The sequence below is a fragment of the Salvelinus fontinalis genome, unplaced genomic scaffold, assembly GCF_029448725.1.
Source record: "Salvelinus fontinalis isolate EN_2023a unplaced genomic scaffold, ASM2944872v1 scaffold_0039, whole genome shotgun sequence".
NCBI classification, from domain to species: domain Eukaryota; kingdom Metazoa; phylum Chordata; class Actinopteri; order Salmoniformes; family Salmonidae; genus Salvelinus; species Salvelinus fontinalis.
This window is the reverse complement of record NW_026600248.1, coordinates 331,726-351,873: the sequence shown is the minus strand read 5'-3', so window position 1 is coordinate 351,873 and position 20,148 is coordinate 331,726. Positions and strand designations below refer to the sequence as shown.

At 45.8% G+C, this 20,148-nt stretch overlaps 1 protein-coding gene across 1 annotated transcript in view; it reads left to right on the top strand.

Moving 5' to 3' along the window:
* The window catches only part of prss12 (serine protease 12), a 91,959-nt gene extending 81,048 nt beyond the window's left edge, over positions 1 to 10,911 (top strand). Inside the window, exons 13-14 of the mRNA XM_055910971.1 lie at positions 4,701 to 4,996; positions 10,152 to 10,911. Coding sequence (XP_055766946.1) covers positions 4,701 to 4,996; positions 10,152 to 10,462 — 607 coding nt within the window. The 3' untranslated portion in view covers positions 10,463 to 10,911. The remainder of the gene's footprint in view (positions 1 to 4,700; positions 4,997 to 10,151) is intronic.
* The last annotated feature ends 9,237 nt before the right edge of the window (positions 10,912 to 20,148 follow it).

Below are 20,148 nucleotides of genomic sequence, written 5' to 3'. Positions count from 1 at the left end.
AGCTAAACACACATCCCCCTTTCTCTCTCCTCCAGCCACATCTCCAGTTAAATCAGATAGCAGACGCTCTGATAGAGAGACAGGAACAGGAACCAGAGAATAGACACTCTGATAGAGAGACAGGAACAGGAACCAGAGACACTCTGATAGAGAGACAGGAACAGGAACCAGAGAATAGACACTCTGATAGAGAGACAGTAACAGGAACCAGAGACACTCTGATAGAGAGACAGGAACAGGAACCAGAGAATAGTGGTTCTGGTACTATCTCCAGATACATTCAGACACTCTGATAGAGAGACAGGAACAGGAACCAGAGAATAGTGGTTCTGTTACTATCTCCAGATACATTCAGACACTCTGATAGAGAGACAGGAACAGGAACCAGAGACACTCTGTTAGAGAGACAGGAACAGGAACCAGAGAATAGTGGTTCTGGTACTATCTCCAGATACATTCAGACGCTCTGATAGAGAGACAGGAACAGGAACCAGAGACACTCTGATAGAGAGACAGGAACAGGAACCAGAGAATAGTGGTTCTGTAACTATCTCCAGATACATTCAGACACTCTGATAGAGAGACAGGAACAGGAACCAGAGACACTCTGATAGAGAGACAGGAACAGGAACCAGAGACACTCTGATAGAGAGACAGGAACAGGAACCAGAGACACTCTGATAGAGAGACAGGAACAGGAACCAGAGACACTCTGATAGAGAGACAGGAACAGGAACCAGAGAATAGTGGTTCTGTTACTATCTCCAGATACATTCAGATACTCTGATAGAGAGACAGGAACATGAACCAGAGAGACACTGATAGAGAGACAGGAACAGGAACCAGAGACACTCTGATAGAGAGACAGGAACAGGAACCAGAGAATAGACACTCTGATAGAGAGACAGGAACAGGAACCAGAGACACTCTGATAGAGAGACAGGAACAGGAACCAGAGACACTCTGATAGAGAGACAGGAACAGGAACCAGAGAATAGTGGTTCTGTTACTATCTCCAGGCACATTCAGACACTCTGATAGAGAGACAGGAACAGGAACCAGAGAGACACTGATAGAGAGACAGGAACAGGAACCAGAGAATAGTGGTTCTGGTACTATCTCCAGGTACATTCAGACACTCTGATAGAGAGACAGGAACAGGAACCAGAGAGACACTGATAGAGAGACAGGAACAGGAACCAGAGAATAGACACTCTGATAGAGAGACAGGAACAGGAACCAGATAATAGTGGTTCTGTTACTATCTCCAGATACATTCAGACACTCTGATAGAGAGACAGGAACAGGAACCAGAGAATAGACACTCTGATAGAGAGACAGGAACAGGAACCAGAGAATAGACACTCTGATAGAGAGACGGGAACAGGAACCAGAGAATAGACACTCTGATAGAGAGACAGGAACAGGAACCAGAGAATAGTGGTTCTGGTACTATCTCCAGGTACATTCAGATACTCTGATAGAGAGACAGGAACAGGAACCAGAGAATAGTGGTTCTGTTACTATCTCCAGATACATTCAGACACTCTGATAGAGAGACAGGAACAGGAACCAGAGAATAGTGGTTCTGTTACTATCTCCAGATACATTCAGACACTCTGATAGAGAGACAGGAACAGGAACCAGAGACACTCTGATAGAGAGACAGGAACAGGAACCAGAGAATAGTGGTTCTGTTACTATCTCCAGGTACATTCAGACACTCTGATAGAGAGACAGGAACAGGAACCAGAGAATAGTGGTTCTGTTACTATCTCCAGATACATTCAGACACTCTGATAGAGAGACAGGAACAGGAACCAGAGAATAGTGGTTCTGGTACTATCTCCAGATACATTCAGACACTCTGATAGAGAGACAGGAACAGGAACCAGAGACACTCTGATAGAGAGACAGGAACAGGAACCAGAGAATAGTGGTTCTGTTACTATCTCCAGATACATTCAGACACTCTGATAGAGAGACAGGAACAGGAACCAGAGAATAGTGGTTCTGGTACTATCTCCAGATACATTCAGACACTCTGATAGAGAGACAGGAACAGGAACCAGAGACACTCTGATAGAGAGACAGGAACAGGAACCAGAGAATAGTGGTTCTGTTACTATCTCCAGATACATTCAGACACTCTGATAGAGAGACAGGAACAGGAACCAGAGACACTCTGATAGAGAGACAGGAACAGGAACCAGAGAATAGTGGTTCTGGTACTATCTCCAGATACATTCAGACACTCTGATAGAGAGACAGGAACAGGAACCAGAGACACTCTGATAGAGAGACAGGAACAGGAACCAGAAAATAGTGGTTCTGGTACTATCTCCAGATACATTCAGACACTCTGATAGAGAGACAGGAACAGGAACCAGAGAATAGTGGTTCTGGTACTATCTCCAGATACATTCAGACACTCTGATAGAGAGACAGGAACAGGAACCAGAGAATAGTGGTTCTGGTACTATCTCCAGATATATTCAGACACTCTGATAGAGTGACAGGAACAGGAACCAGAGACACTCTGTTAGAGAGACAGGAACAGGATCATTTAAGGTTAAATGCCTTGCTCGAGGGCACATCGACAGATGTTTCACCTAGTCGTCTCGGAGATTCAAACTGGCCCAACGCTCTTAAAACCACCTAACCTGCCACCCCAAACTAAAACTCTGTACTTTACAGGTCTATCAAACTTTAAAACGACTTAACTCTCCTCTCTCTCCTCCAGGGATGGTAACAGGTACTAAACAGTACAAGGTGAGGGTAGGGGACTACCAATCTCTGGTTAACTCTCCCCTCTCTCCTCCAGGGATGGTAACAGTACAAGGTGAGGGTAGGGGACTACCATTCTCTGGTTAACTCTCCCCTCTCTCCTCCAGGGATGGTAACAGTGCAAGGTGAGGGTAGGGGACTACCATTCTCTGGTTAACTCTCCCCTCTCTCCTCCAGGGATGGTAACAGTACAAGGTGAGGGTAGGGGACTACCATTCTCTGGTTAACTCTCCCCTCTCTCCTCCAGGGATGGTAACAGTACAAGGTGAGGGTAGGGGACTACCATTCTCTGGTTAACTCTCCCCTCTCTCCTCCAGGGATGGTAACAGTACTAAACAGTACAAGGTGAGGGTAGGGGACTACCATTCTCTGGTTAACTCTCCCCTCTCTCCTCCAGGGATGGTAACACCACTAAACAGTACAAGGTGAGGGTAGGGGACTACCATTCTCTGGTTAACTCTCCTCTCTCTCCTCCAGGGATGGTAACAGTACAAGGTGAGGGTAGGGGACTACCATTCTCTGGTTAACTCTCCTCTCTCTCCTCCAGGGATGGTAACAGTACTAAACAGTACAAGGTGAGGGTAGGGGACTACCATTCTCTGGTTAACTCTCCTCTCTCTCCTCCAGGGATGGTAACAGTACAAGGTGAGGGTAGGGGACTACCATTCTCTGGTTAACTCTCCTCTCTCTCCTCCAGGGATGGTAACAGTACAAGGTGAGGGTAGGGGACTACCATTCTCTGGTTAACTCTCCTCTCTCCTCCAGGGATGGTAACAGTACAAGGTGAGGGTAGGGGACTACCATTCTCTGGTTAACTCTCCTCTCTCTCCTCCAGGGATGGTAACAGTACTAAACAGTACAAGGTGAGGGTAGGGGACTACCATTCTCTGGTTAACTCTCCTCTCTCCTCCAGGGATGGTAACAGTATAAGGTGAGGGTAGGGGACTACCATTCTCTGGTTAACTCTCCTCTCTCTCCTCCAGGGATGGTAACAGTACAAGGTGAGGGTAGGGGACTACCATTCTCTGGTTAACTCTCCTCTCTCCTCCAGGGATGGTAACAGTACAAGGTGAGGGTAGGGGACTACCATTCTCTGGTTAACTCTCCTCTCTCTCCTCCAGGGATGGTAACAGTACAAGGTGAGGGTAGGGGACTACCATTCTCTGGTTAACTCTCCTCTCTCTCCTCCAGGGATGGTAACACCACTAAACAGTACAAGGTGAGGGTAGGGGACTACCATTCTCTGGTTAACTCTCCTCTCTCTCCTCCAGGGATGGTAACAGTACAAGGTGAGGGTAGGGGACTACCATTCTCTGGTTAACTCTCCTCTCTCCTCCAGGGATGGTAACAGTACAAGGTGAGGGTAGGGGACTACCATTCTCTGGTTAACTCTCCCCTCTCTCCTCCAGGGATGGTAACAGTACAAGGTGAGGGTAGGGGACTACCATTCTCTGGTTAACTCTCCCCTCTCTCCTCCAGGGATGGTAACACCACTAAACAGTACAAGGTGAGGGTAGGGGACTACCATTCTCTGGTTAACTCTCCCCTCTCTCCTCCAGGGATGGTAACAGTACAAGGTGAGGGTAGGGGACTACCATTCTCTGGTTAACTCTCTCCTCTCTCCTCCAGGGATGGTAACAGTACAAGGTGAGGGTAGGGGACTACCATTCTCTGGTTAACTCTCCTCTCTCCTCCAGGGATGGTAACACCACTAAACAGTACAAGGTGAGGGTAGGGGACTACCATTCTCTGGTTAACTCTCCTCTCTCCTCCAGGGATGGTAACAGTACAAGGTGAGGGTAGGGGACTACCATTCTCTGGTTAACTCTCCCCTCTCTCCTCCAGGGATGGTAACAGTACAAGGTGAGGGTAGGGGACTACCATTCTCTGGTTAACTCTCCTCTCTCCTCCAGGGATGGTAACAGCACTAAACAGTACAAGGTGAGGGTAGGGGACTACCATTCTCTGGTTCCCGAGGAGTTTGAGGAGGAGTACGCCGTCGATCAGATCGTCCTGCACCCTAGCTACCGTTCCCACAGCAACGACTACGACCTGGCCTTGGTGCGTCTGTCGCCGGGAGTGGCGGGGAAGGGCCGTGGTCGATGTGTGGCGTTCGGTCGGCACGTCCTGCCCGCCTGTCTGCCGCTACGCAAGGAGAGAGTCCTGAAACAGGCTTCCAACTGTCACATCACAGGCTGGGGGGACACGGGTGAGAGGGGGGGGGGGACACGGGTGAGAGGGGGAGGGGTGGGGGGGGGGGCCACGGGTGAGAGGGGGAGGGGTGGGGGGGGGCCACGGGTGAGAGGAGGGGGTGGGGGGACACGGGTGAGAGGTGGGGGGGGGGCACGGGTAAGAGGGGGAGGGGGGGGGCACGGGTGAGAGGGGGAAGGGTGTGTGTGTGGGGGAGGGGACACGGGTGAGAGGGGGAGGGGGGAGGGGGGGTGGGACACGGGTGAGAGGGGGAGGGGTGGGTGGGTGGGGGGGGGACACGGGTGAGAGGGGGAGGGGGGGGGGGACACGGGTGGGGGGTGGGGGGGTGGGAGAGGGGGACACGGGTGGGAGAGGGAGGGGTGGGGGGTGGGGGGCGGGAGAGGGAGTGAGGGAGGGAGGGAGGGAGAGAGTCCTGAAACAGGCTTCCAACTGTCACATCACAGGCTGGGGGGACACAGGTGAGAGGTGGAGGGGGGTGTGGGGGGGGGGGGGGGGGGGGGGGGGGGGGGGGGGTGTTAATACAGCAAAGAGATGGTGGAGGTGATCCTCTCAGTCTGAAGGGTTCTGAATGACAATGAGGAAATAGTCTTTATCTGGAGCAATCATAATCTCATTCTTCTTGGAGCGGACCCTGAGGAAGGTGAGGTCATTCTGGGGGTCAATGTCCCTAACTGTGCTACGTGCCTTCATCACTAACTGGTGAATGAGTCCAGCATACTGCACTGTGCTGGAGTTGTCAAGGGTGGTTAGTGGGTGTTAGTGGGTGATTTAGTGTGGAAGACGAGGGGGGTGTTAGTGGGTGATTTAGTGTGGAAGACGAGGGGGATGTTAGTGGGTGATTTAGTGTGGAAGACGAGGGGGATGTTAGTGGGTGATTTAGTGTGGAAGACGAGGGGGGTGTTAGTGGGTGATTTAGTGTGGAAGACGAGGGGGATGTTAGTGGGTGATTTAGTGTGGAAGACGAGGGGGATGTTAGTGGGTGATTTAGTGTGGAAGACGAGGGGGATGTTAGTGGGTGATTTAGTGTGGAAGACGAGGGGGATGTTAGTGGGTGATTTAGTGTGGAAGACGAGGGGGATGTTAGTGGGTGATTTATTGTGGAAGACGAGGGGGATGTTAGTGGGTGATTTAGTGTGGAAGACGAGGGGGGTGTTAGTGGGTGATTTAGTGTGGAAGACGAGGGGGATGTTAGTGGGTGATTTAGTGTGGAAGACGAGGGGGATGTTAGTGGGTGATTTAGTGTGGAAGATGAGGGGGTTGTTAGTGGGTGATTTAGTGTGGAAGACGAGGGGGTTGTTAGTGGGTGATTTAGTGTGGAAGACGAGGGGGATGTTAGTGTGATTTAGTGTGGAAGACGAGGGGGGTGTTAGTGTGATTTAGTGTGGAAGACGAGGGGGGGTTTAGTGGGTGATTTAGTGTGGAAGACGAGGGGGGGTTTAGTGGGTGATTTAGTGTGGAAGACGAGGGGGATGTTAGTGGGTGATATAGTGTGGAAGACGAGGGGGATGTTAGTGGGTGATTTAGTGTGGAAGACGAGGGGGATGTTAGTGGGTGATTTAGTGTGGAAGACGAGGGGGGGTGTTAGTGGGTGATTTAGTGTGGAAGACGAGGGGGGTGTTAGTGTGATTTAGTGTGGAAGACGAGGGGGATGTTAGTGGGTGATTTAGTGTGGAAGACGAGGGGGGTGTTAGTGGGTGATTTAGTGTGGAAGACGAGGGGGGTGTTAGTGGGTGATTTAGTGTGGAAGACGTAGGGGATGTTAGTGTGTGATTTAATTTGGAAGACGAGGGGGATGTTAGTGGGTGATTTAGTGTGGAAGACGAGGGGGATGTTAGTGTGATTTAGTGTGGAAGACGAGGGGGGGTGTTAGTGGGTGATTTAGTGTGGAAGACGAGGGGAGTGTTAGTGTGATATAGTGTGGAAGACGAGGGGGGTGTTAGTGTGATTTAGTGTGGAAGACGAGGGGGGTGTTAGTGGGTGATTTAGTGTGGAAGACGAGGTGGGTGTTAGTGTGATTTAGTGTGGAAGACGAGGGGGATGTTAGTGGGTGATTTAGTGTGGAAGACGAGGGGGGTGTTAGTGGGTGATTTAGTGTGGAAGACGAGGGGGGTGTTAGTGGGTGATTTAGTGTGGAAGACGAGGGGGGATGTTAGTGGGTGATTTAGTGTGGAAGACGAGGGGGGTGTTAGTGGGGTTTAGTGTGGAAGACGAGGGGGATGTTAGTGGGTGATTTAGTGTGGAAGACGAGGGGGGTGTTAGTGGGTGATTTAGTGTGGAAGACGAGGGGGGTGTTAATGGGTGATTTAGTGGAGAAGACGAGGGGGGTGTTAGTGGGTGATTTAGTGTGGAAGACGAGGGGGGATGTTAGTGGGTGATTTAGTGTGGAAGACGAGGGGGGTGTTAATGGGTGATTTAGTGTGGAAGACGAGGGGGGATGTTAGTGGGTGATTTAGTGTGGAAGACGAGGGGGATGTTAGTGGGTGATTTAGTGTGGAAGACGAGGGGGGATGTTAGTGGGTGATTTAGTGTGGAAGACGAGGGGGGTGTTAGTGGGGTTTAGTGTGGAAGACGAGGGGGATGTTAGTGGGTGATTTAGTGTGGAAGACGAGGGGGGATGTTAGTGGGTGATTTAGTGTGGAAGACGAGGGGGGTGTTAGTGGGGTTTAGTGTGGAAGACGAGGGGGATGTTAGTGGGTGATTTAGTGTGGAAGACGAGGGGGATGTTAGTGGGTGATTTAGTGTGGAAGACGAGGGGGATGTTAGTGGGTGATTTAGTGTGGAAGACGAGGGGGGTGTTAGTGGGTGATTTAGTGTGGAAGATGAGGGGGATGTTAGTGGGTGATTTAGTGTGGAAGACGAGGGGGATGTTAGTGGGTGATTTAGTGTGGAAGACGAGGGGGGTGTTAGTGTGATTTAGTGTGGAAGACGAGGGGGGGTGTTAGTGGGTGATTTAGTGTGGAAGACGAGGGGAGTGTTAGTGTGATATAGTGTGGAAGACGAGGGGGGTGTTAGTGTGATTTAGTGTGGAAGACGAGGGGGATGTTAGTGGGTGATTTAGTGTGGAAGACGAGGGGGGTGTTAGTGGGTGATTTAGTGTGGAAGACGAGGGGGGTGTTAGTGGGTGATTTAGTGTGGAAGACGAGGGGGGATGTTAGTGGGTGATTTAGTGTGGAAGACGAGGGGGGTGTTAGTGGGGTTTAGTGTGGAAGACGAGGGGGATGTTAGTGGGTGATTTAGTGTGGAAGACGAGGGGGATGTTAGTGGGTGATTTAGTTTGGAAGACGAGGGGGGTGTTAGTGGGTGATTTAGTGTGGAAGACGAGGGGGATGTTAGTGGGTGATTTAGTGTGGAAGACGAGGGGGATGTTAGTGGGTGATTTAGTGTGGAAGACGAGGGGGGCGTTAGTGGGTGATTTAGTGTGGAAGACGAGGGGGGTGTTAGTGGGTGATTTAGTGTGGAAGACGAGGGGGGTGTTAGTGGGTGATTTAGTGTGGAAGACGAGGGGGCTGTTAGTGTGATTTAGTGTGGAAGACGAGGGGGTGTTAGTGGGTGATTTAGTGTGGAAGACGAGGGGGGTGTTAGTGGGTGATTTAGTGTGGAAGACGAGGGGGGTATTAGGGGGTGATTTAGTGTGGAAGACGAGGGGGGATGTTAGTGGGTGATTTAGTGTGGAAGACGAGGGGGGTGTTAGTGGGTGATTTAGTGTAGAAGACGAGGGGGATGTTAGTGGGTGATTTAGTGTGGAAGACGAGGGGGGATGTTAGTGGGTGATTTAGTGTGGAAGACGAGGGGGGATGTTAGTGGGTGATTTAGTGTGGAAGACGAGGGGGTTGTTAGTGGGTGATTTAGTGTAGAAGACGAGGGGGGATGTTAGTGTGTGATTTAGTGTGGAAGACGAGGGGGGATGTTAGTTGGTGATTTAGTGTGGAAGACCAGGGGGGATGTTAGTGGATGATTTAGTGTGGAAGATGAGGGGGATGTTAGTGAGTGATTTAGTGTGGAAGACGAGGGGGATGTTAGTGGGGCATTAGTGTGGAAAATTAGGGGGATGTTAGTGTGATTTAGTGTGGAAGACGAGGGGGGATGTTAGTGGGTGATTTAGTGTGGAAGATGAGGGGGATGTTAGTGGGTGATTTAGTGTGGAAGACGAGGGGGGTGTTAGTGGGTGATTTAGTGTGGAAGACGAGGGGGATGTTAGTGGGTGATTTAGTTTGGAAGATGAGGGGGATGTTAGTGGGTGATTTAGTGTGGAAGACGAGGGGGGTGTTAGTGGGTGATTTAGTGTGGAAGACGAGGGGGGTGTTAGTGGGTGATTTAGTGTGGAAGACGAGGGGGGGTGTTAGTGGGTGATTTAGTGTGGAAGATGAGGGGGATGTTAGTGGGTGATTTAGTGTGGAAGACGAGGGGGGTGTTAGTGGGTGATTTAGTGTGGAAGACGAGGGGGGGTGTTAGTGGGTGATTTAGTGTGGAAGACGAGGGGGGTGTTAGTGTGATTTAGTGTGGAAGATGAGGGGGGATGTTAGTGTCCAGCTATTCCTCTGACATAGAGACAGACATAATACTAGTTAGTCTAACTCACCATGAAGAAAGACACAGCACAGTGACAGACAGACAGGCAGACAGGCAGACAGGCAGGCAGGCAGACAGGCAGGCAGACAGGCAGACAGACAGACAGACAGACAGACAGACAGACAGACAGACAGACAGACAGACAGACAGACAGACAGACAGACAGACAGACAGACAGACAGACAGACAGACAGACAGACAGACTTCGTGGGAAGCACCAGTTGAATGTTAATTGTCTGATTAAAACAGATTAAAGGACCAGTTGAATGTTAATTGTCTGATTAAACAGATTAAAGGACCAGTCGAATGTTAATTGTCTGATGAAACAGATTAAAGGACCAGTTGAATGTAAATTGTCTGATTAAACAGATTAAAGGACCAGTTGAATGTAAATTGTCTGATTAAACAGATTAAAGGACCAGTTGAATGTAAATTGTCTGATTAAACAGATTAAAGGACCAGTTGAATGCAAATTGTCTGATTAAACATATTAAAGGACCAGTTGAATGTAAATTGTCTGATTAAACAGATTAAAGGACCAGTTGAATGTAAATTGTGTCTCTGCGTACGTTTGTGTCCTCCAGGTCGGTCCTACTCTAAGACCCTCCAGCAGGCTCCTCTCTCCCTCCTCCCCCGTCGTCACTGCCAACAGCGTTACCATGGAGCCTTCACTAGCCGCATGCTCTGCGCCGGGACAGACAGCCAATCGGAGCGCCGCGTGGACAGTTGCCGCGGAGACAGCGGCGGCCCGTTGGTGTGTGAACGTCCGGGCGGAGGGTGGGTCGTGTACGGTGTGACGTCATGGGGTCACTCCTGTCGCACGCAACACTCGCCTGGCGTCTACACTAAAGTCTCCGCCTTCACACCCTGGATACGCAAGGTGATTGGACAATGAGAGGGATACAGGAACTGGATCTGCAAGGTGATTGGACAATGGGAAGAATACAGGAAGTGGATCTGCAAGGTGATTGGACATTGGGATAAGGGCATGAAGAGATGACAGCCAATGTGAGACAGTGGTAGATCATAGACTGGCCAATTGAGAAGAACTTTATTTGGAGCTTGTGATTTGATTGGTCAGTAAATAAATGGTTTCAAACCAGTTGAAAGGCTTGACCAATCTCACCCCTGTCTCTCTTTCATATCCACCCCCTCCCCCCTTTACCCTCTTTCTCTCTCAGTGGAGATTCTTAACAAGACTTAATTTGATTTAAAAAATTGCTAGGCTTTGCTACGGTGTGGACTAATGAACACGCCCCAGACAACCAGTCTAAAATGTGATATATTGTTCTATGAACGACCTGATGAAAGCTACTACAGCTACAGCACATTGTTGTTGACATCTGACTCCGAGGGAACGACCACAGCAGGGAAAGGACTGTGTCCTGAACACACACACACACACACACACACACACACACACACACACACACACAACCGGTGTCTCAGTCACACACACACACACACACACACACAACCGGTGTCTCAGTCACACACACACACACACACACACACACACACACACACACACACACACACACACACACACACACACACACACAACCGGTGTCTCAGTCACACACACACACACACACACACACACACACACACACACACACACACACACACACACACACACACACACACACACACACACACACACACACACACACACACACACGACAACATTGCTGAGTACTATCTCTCTGTACTATAAAGGTGGAGATTTACACTAAAAACATGGAGGTACATTCTGTAAGTCAGTATTTCACTGTTATTCTACACCTGGTGTTTACCAACCATGTGACTAATACAGTCTGACTGGGTTTGTTTTAATGTTCACCTGTTGTTTACCATGTGACTAATACAGTCTGACTGGGTTTGTTTTAATGTTCACCTGTTGTTTACCATGTGACTAATACAGTCTGATTGGGTTTGTTTTAATGGTCACCTGTTGTTTACCATGTGACTAATACAGTCTGACTGGGTTTGTTTTAATGGTCACCTGTTGTTTACCATGTGACTAATACAGTCTGATTGGGTTTGTTTTAATGGTCACCTGTTGTTTACCATGTGACTAATACAGTCTGATTGGGTTTGTTTTAATGGTCACCTGTTGTTTACCATGTGACTAATACAGTCTGACTGGGTTTGTTTTAATGTTCACCTGTTGTTTACCATGTGACTAATACAGTCTGACTGGGTTTGTTTTAATGTTCACCTGTTGTTTACCATGTGACTAATACAGTCTGATTGGGTTTGTTTTAATGGTCACCTGTTGTTTACCATGTGACTAATACAGTCTGACTGGGTTTGTTTTAATGGTCACCTGTTGTTTACCATGTGACTAATACAGTCTGACTGGGTTTGTTTTAATGGTCACCTGTTGTTTACCATGTGACTAATACAGTCTGACTGGGTTTGTTTTAATGTTCACCTGTTGTTTACCATGTGACTAATACAGTCTGATTGGGTTTGTTTTAATGTCCACCTGTTGTTTACCATGTGACTAATACAGTCTGACTGGGTTTGTTTTAATGGTCACCTGTTGTTTACCATGTGACTAATACAGTCTGACTGGGTTTGTTTTAATGTTCACCTGTTGTTTACCATGTGACTAATACAGTCTGATTGGGTTTGTTTTAATGGTCACCTGTTGTTTACCATGTGACTAATACAGTCTGACTGGGTTTGTTGATTGTAATACAATCTGTTTTAATGTTTGTTGTCATTTCCTCCGAGTCCCGACCGCTAAACTGTTTATCAAACTGATTCAGATGGCACCCTATTCCCTATGTAGTTCACTACTTTATAGCACTCTATTCCCTATGTAGTGCACTGCTTTATAGCACCCTATTCCCTATGTAGTGCACTACTTTATAGCACTATATTCCCAATGTAGTGCACTACTTTATAGCACCCTATTCCCTATGTAGTGCACTACTTTATAGCACTCTATTCCCTATGTAGTTCACTACTTTATAGCACCCTATTCCCTATATAGTGCACTACTTTATAGAACCCTATTCCCTATATAGTGCACTACCTTTATAGCACCCTATTCCCTATATAGTGCACTACTTTATAGCACCCTATTCCCTATATAGTGCACTACTTTAAAGCACCCTATTCCCTATGTAGTGCACTACTTTAAAGCACCCTATTCCCTATATATTGCACTACTTAATAGAACCATATTCTTTATACTTTGTCCTAGTTCTCTGCTTGTAAACTTTCATACTGTTAATATCGTGTTTTTAGTGGTAATCTTTCTCTGTCACTAGTATGTTGGGTCTTGGATTGTTTCTTAGTGGTAATCTTTCTCTGTCACTAGTATGTTGGGTCTTGGATTGTACCTTAGTGGTAATCTTTCTCTGTCACTAGTATGTTGGGTCTTGGATTGTTCCTTAGTGGTAATATTTCTCTGTCAGGTTTATAGGAACGACACACTAGTATGTAGGGTCTTGGATTGTTCCTTAGTGGTAATCTTTCTCTGTCAGGTTTATAGGAACAGCACACTAGTATGTTGGGTCTTGGATTGTTCCTTAGTGGTAATCTTCCTCTGTCACTAGTATGTTAGGTCTTGGATTGTTCCTTAGTGGTAATCTTTCTCTGTCACTAGTATGTTGGGTCTTGGATTGTTCCTTAGTGGTAATCTTTCTCTGTCACTAGTATGTTGGGTCTTGGATTGTTCCTTAGTGGTAATCTTTCTCTGTCACTAGTATGTTGGGTCTTGGATTGTACCTTAGTGGTAATCTTTCTCTGTCACTAGTATGTTGGGTCTTGGATTGTTCCTTAGTGGTAATCTTTCTCTGTCACTAGTATGTTGGGTCTTGGATTGTTCCTTAGTGGTAATCTTTCTCTGTCACTAGTATGTTGGGTCTTGGATTGTTCCTTAGTGGTAATATTTCTCTGTCAGGTTTATAGGAACGACACACTAGTATGTAGGGTCTTGGATTGTTCCTTAGTGGTAATCTTTCTCTGTCAGGTTTATAGGAACAGCACACTAGTATGTTGGGTCTTGGATTGTACCTTAGTGGTAATCTTTCTCTGTCACTAGTATGTTGGGTCTTGGATTGTTCCTTAGTGGTAATATTTCTCTGTCAGGTTTATAGGAACGACACACTAGTATGTAGGGTCTTGGATTGTTCCTTAGTGGTAATCTTTCTCTGTCAGGTTTATAGGAACAGCACACTAGTATGTTGGGTCTTGGATTGTACCTTAGCTGTAATCTTTCTCTGTCACTAGTATGTTGGGTCTTGGATTGTTCCTTAGTGGCAATCTTTCTCTGTCAGGTTTATAGGAACAGCACACTAGTATGTTGGGTCTTGGATTGTACCTTAGTGGTAATCTTTCTCTGTCACTAGTATGTTAGGTCTTGGATTGTTCCTTAGTGGTAATCTTTCTCTGTCAGGTTTATAGGAACAGCACACTAGTATGTTGGGTCTTGGATTGTACCTTAGCTGTAATCTTTCTCTGTCACTAGTATGTTGGGTCTTGGATTGTTCCTTAGTGGCAATCTTTCTCTGTCAGGTTTATAGGAACAGCACACTAGTATGTTGGGTCTTGGATTGTACCTTAGTGGTAATCTTTCTCTGTCACTAGTATGTTAGGTCTTGGATTGTTCCTTAGTGGTAATCTTCCTCTGTCACTAGTATGTTGGGTCTTGGATTGTTCCTTAGTGGTAATCTTTCTCTGTCACTAGTATGTTGGGTCTTGGATTGTTCCTTAGTGGTAATCTTACTCACTAGTATGTTAGGTCTTGGATTGTTCCTTAGTGGTAATCTTTCTCTGTCACTAGTATGTTAGGTCTTGGATTGTTCCGTGTCGTGTTATTTAAACTCATCCGGTGTTTGTGACTGTTACAGCGTTGCTATGGTGACGGATAGATCAGGTTTTCAACCCCCCCCCCCCCCGGGGTCGTCCACGTATCGCCCACAGAGATAACATCCCTAGGCTTTAGTTCAGAGGACCTCGTCTTCAGGTGTTCTCGGGCAATGATACTCATCAAGGATACTCATCAAGGATACTCATCAAGGATACTCATCAAGGATACTCATCAAGGATACTCATCAAGGATACTCATCATGGATACTCATCAAGGATACTCATCAAGGATACTCATCAAGGATACTCATCATGGATACTCATCAAGGATACTCATCAAGGATACTCATCAAGGATACTCATCAAGGATACTCATCAAGGATACTCATCAATGATACTCATCAAGGATACTCATCAAGGATACTCATCAAGGATACTCATCAAGGATACTCATCAAGGTCGCTAAGTGGGAGGCCAGGGTTCAGATCCTATCCTGCTAGTGTACTACATCAGGACTAGGGGCCCATTTAGGATGCTAACCCTGTCTGTGTTGACTCTATGTACTGTTGTCTCATCAGGACTAGGGGCCCATTTAGGATGCTAACCCTGTCTGTGTTGACTCTATGTACTGTTGTCTCATCAGGACTAGGGGCCCATTTAGGATGGTAACCCTGTCTGTGTTAACTCTATGTACTGTTGCCTCATAAAACTAGGATTTTTTTAAAGAACTTTGTGTGTGTTTTTGATTGTCCAACAGTTATCTGATCTCTCATATCATTTAGGATCCAAACACTTCCTGTTTATATATACACGGCTGTTCAAGAGTTTGGGGTCTCTTAGACATTTCAGTGTTTTAGAAAGAAAAGCACATTTGAACCTTTATGTAACTAGGCAAATCAGTTAAGAACAAATTCTTATTTACAATGACGGCCTACGGGGGAACAGTGGGTTAACTGCCTTGTTCAGGGGCGGAACAACAGATTTTTACCTCGTCAGCTCGGGGGATTTGATCTTGCAACCTTTCGGTTACTGGTCCAACGCTCTAACCACTAGGCTACCTGCCGCCCCGAAAGGGTTTTCTAATGATCAATTAGCCTTTTAAAATGATAAACTTGGATTAGCTCACACAATGTGCCATTGGAACACAGGAGTGATGGTTGCTGATAATGGGCCTCTGTACGCCAATGTAGATATTCCATTAAAAATCAGCCGTTTCCAGCTACAATAGTCATTTACAACATTAACAATGTCTACACTGTATTTCTGATCAATTTGATAATATTTGAATGGACAAAAAAATAGCTTTTAGGATCCTAACACTTCCTGTTATATACATCATTTAGGATCCTAACACTTCATGTTATATATATCATTTAGATTCCTAACACATCCAAACACTTCCTGTTATATCATTTAGGATCCTAACACATCCAAACACTTCCTGTTATATCATTTAGGATCCTAACACATCCAAACACTTCCTGTTATATATATCATTTAGGATCCTAACACTTCCTGTTATATATATCATTTAGATTCCTAACACATCCAAACACTTCCTGTTATATCATTTAGGATCCTAACACATCCAAACACTTCCTGTTATATCATTTAGGATCCTAACACATCCAAACACTTCCTGTTATATCATTTAGGATCCTAACACATCCAAACACTTCCTGTTATATCATTTAGGATCCTAACACATCCAAACACTACCTGTTATATCATTTAGGATCCTAACACATCCAAACACTTCCTGTTATATCATTTAGGATCCTAACACATCCAAACACTTCCTGTTACATCATTTAGGATCCTAACACATCCAAACACTTCCTGTTATATCATTTAGGATCCTAACACATCCAAACACTTCCTGTTATATAATTTAGGATCCTAACACATCCAAACACTTCCTGTTATATAATTTAGGATCCTAACACATCCAAACACTTCCTGTTATATCATTTAGGATCCTAACACATCCAAACACTTCCTGTTATATAATTTAGGATCCTAACACATCCAAACACTTCCTGTCAGAATACAAGCTACTCCTCTCTTCCTGTTGTTAAGTCTCTCTCTCTCTCATTTGCTGTCTCTCGTTCTCTCTCTTTCTTGTTCTCTCTCTGTCTTTCTCTGTCTCTTTGTCGCTTTCACTCTCTTAACCCCCCCCTCCATCTCTCTCTCTAGATCTCTCTCTCTCTCTCCCCGTCTTTCCCAGATATGCTGTAGTTTAGTACCAAATCTTAGTCTGAACAACAAACCTATCTTAGTTCTCTCTCTAACACAGCACTGCCCTGTCAAACAATGTCTACAGGAATGACCACACACACACTGCACTTAACACTGCCCTGTCAAACAATGTCTACAGGAATGACCACACACACACAGCACTGCCCTGTCAAACAATGTCTACAGGAATGACCACACACACACAGCACTGCCCTGTCAAACAATGCCTTGTGGAATGACAGTGTGTGTGTGTGTGTGTGTGTGTGTGTGTGTGTGTGTGTGTGTGTGTGTGTGTGTGTGTGTGTGTGTGTGTGTGTGTGTGTGTGTGTGTGTGTGTGTGTGTGTGTGTGTGTGTGTGTGTGTGTGTGTGTGTGTGTGTGTGTGTGTGTGTGTGTGTGTGTGTGTGTGTGTGTGTGTGTGTGTGTGTTTCCTGAATAAGCAGACATGTTGACATGACACACAGTTCAGAGCTGTGGCTGGGACAATGCAGGCCTTTATGTTAGACACACCCCTCACTAGGGTGTGATAGACAGGCCCCTCACTAGGGTGTGATAGACAGGCCACTGTTCACAGAAGTGTTACGGAAAGAACATTTTAAAAACATCCTTCCATCTCTCCCTTCATCTCTCCATCTAACCCTCTAACCCTCTATCTCTCCATCTATCCATCTATCCCTCTATCTCTCCCTCTATCCCTCCATCTCTCCCTCCATCTCTCCCTCTTTCCCTCCCTCTATCCCTCTATCCCTCCATCTATCCCTCTTTCCCTCCATCTAACCCTCTTTCCCTCCATCTCTCCATCTCTCCCTTCATCTCTCCCTCCATCTCTCCCTCTTTCCCTCCATCTCTCCATCTCTCCATCTAACCCTCTATATCTAACCCTCTATTTCTCCATCTCTCCATCTCTCCATCTAACCCTCTATCTCTCCATCTCTCCATCTAACCCTATATCTCTCCATCTCTCCATCTATCCCTCTATCTCTCCATCTATCCCTCTATCCCTCTTTCCCTCCATCTATCCCTCTTTCCCTCCATCTATCCCTCCATCTCTCCCTCCATCTCTCCCTCTTTCCCTCCCTATATCCCTCTATCCCTCCAGCTATCCCTCTTTCCCTCCATCTAACCCTCTATCCCTCCATCTCTCCCTCCATCTCTCCCTTCATCTCTCCCTCCATCTCTCCCTCTTTCCCTCCATCTCTCCATCTCTCCATCTAACCCTCTATATCGAACCCTCTATCTCTCCATCTCTCCATCTCTCCATCTCTCCACCTAACCCTCTATCCCTCTATCTCTCCATCTCTCCATCTATCCCTCTATCTCTCCATCTATCCCTCTATCCCTCCATCTATCCCTCTTTCCCTCCATCTAACCCTCTATCCCTCTATCTCTCCAACTATCCCTCTATCTCTCCACCTCTCCCTCTTTTCCTCCATCTCTCCATCTCTCCCTCCATCTCTCCATCTAACCCTCCATCTCTCCATCTCTCCCTCCATCTCTCCATCTAACCCTCTATCCCTCTTTCCCTCCATCTCTCCCTCCATCTCTCCATCTAACCCTCCATCCCTCCATCTCTCCCTCCATCTCTCATCTAACCCTCCATCCCTCCATCTAACCCTCTATCCCTCTTTTCCTCCATCTCTCCATCCCTCCATCTAACCCTCTATCCCTCTTTCCCTCCATCTCTCCATCCCTCCATCTCTCCATCTAACCCTCCATCTCTCCATCTCTCCATCTCTCCCTCTATCCCTCTTTCCCTCCATCTCTCCCTCCATCTATCCCTCTATCCCTCCATCTCTCTCTCTTACCTTAAAAACCTTTTAATGACCTTAGATCAGTGTAATGGATGCAGCATGACTGTAAGTCGCTTTGGAAAGAAGCTTCTGCTAAATGGCCTATTATTGTTATTATGATACAGTATATTATCAGTGTCTGGGGTCAAAGTTCATCCTATGTAAAGCAGTAGCTGGGTCGTTCCATCAAATGACTGCCTTTTGTCCCTTTGATATTTTAGGTAGAAATTGTGCACCAATATTGAATTTAAAAGCCTGTTATATTCAACGCAATGTCCTTTTAATATAGACCACATGGAGAATTCAATATCAGATTTTTAATAGCAATAAAGACAAGCTAAGTTTTGTGTATATCATTTAGGATCCTAACACTTCCTGTTTTGTGTTTATCATTTAGGATCCTAACACTTCCTGTTTTGTGTATATCATTTAGGATCCTAACACTTCCTGTTTTGTGTATATCATTTAGGATCCTAACACTTCCTGTTTTGTGTATATCATTTAGGATCCTAACACTTCCTGTTTTGTGTATATCATTTAGGATCCTAACACGTCCTGTTTTGTGTATATCATTTAGGATCCTAACACTTCCTGTTTTGTGTTTATCATTTAGGATCCTAACACTTCCTGTTTTGTGTATATCATTTAGGATCCTAACACTTCCTGTTTTGTGTATATCATTTAGGATCCTAACACTTCCTGTTTTGTGTTTATCATTTAGGATCCTAACACTTCCTGTTTTGTGTATATCATTTAGGATCCTAACACTTCCTGTTTTGTGTATATCATTTAGGATCCTAACACTTCCTGTTTTGTGTATATCATTTAGGATCCTAACACGTCCTGTTTTGTGTATATCATTTAGGATCCCAACACTTCCTGTTTTGTGTATATCATTTAGGATCCTAACACTTCCTGTTTTGTGTATATCATTTAGGATCCTAACACTTCCTGTTTTGTGTATATCATTTAGGATCCTAACACTTCCTGTTTTGTGTATATCATTTAGGATCCTAACACTTCCTGTTTTGTATATATCATTTAGGATCCTAACACTTCCTGTTTTGTGTATATCATTTAGGATCCTAACACTTCCTGTTTTGTATATATCATTTAGGAACCTAACACTTCCTGTTTTGTGTATATCATTTAGGATCCTAACACTTCCTGTTTTGTGTATATCATTTAGGATCCTAACACTTCCTGTTTTGTATATATCATTTAGGATCCTAACACTTCCTGTTTTGTGTATATCATTTAGGAACCTAACACTTCCTGTTTTGTATATATCATTTAGGATCCTAACACTTCCTGTTTTGTATATATCATTTAGGAACCTAACACTTCCAAGCACGTCACTGTAGAGTTTACACCTGTTGTATTCGGCGCATGTAACCAATAAAAATTGATTTGAAAAACTTTCATAAAAATAAAAAATATATATATATATATATATATATACAAATGTCCCTTATTTTAAGGTCAACCCTGTTATGTGAAATGAACTCTCATTTTAATATTAATAGTTGTAATATTGAACCTAAGTCACAGAGTCGAAGCAGGGGAACTGGTTCTAATGTTTTCTGACATGTTCTGGTGTTTGGTGGTGGGAAACTGAGTGGAACACCCTGTTCTCCATAGAACGACAGCCTAGACATGTTTTGGGGGGTGTAACTGGGATTCAATTGCCCCTCCCTGTTGCACACAACAAGCTTCCATTTCCCCTG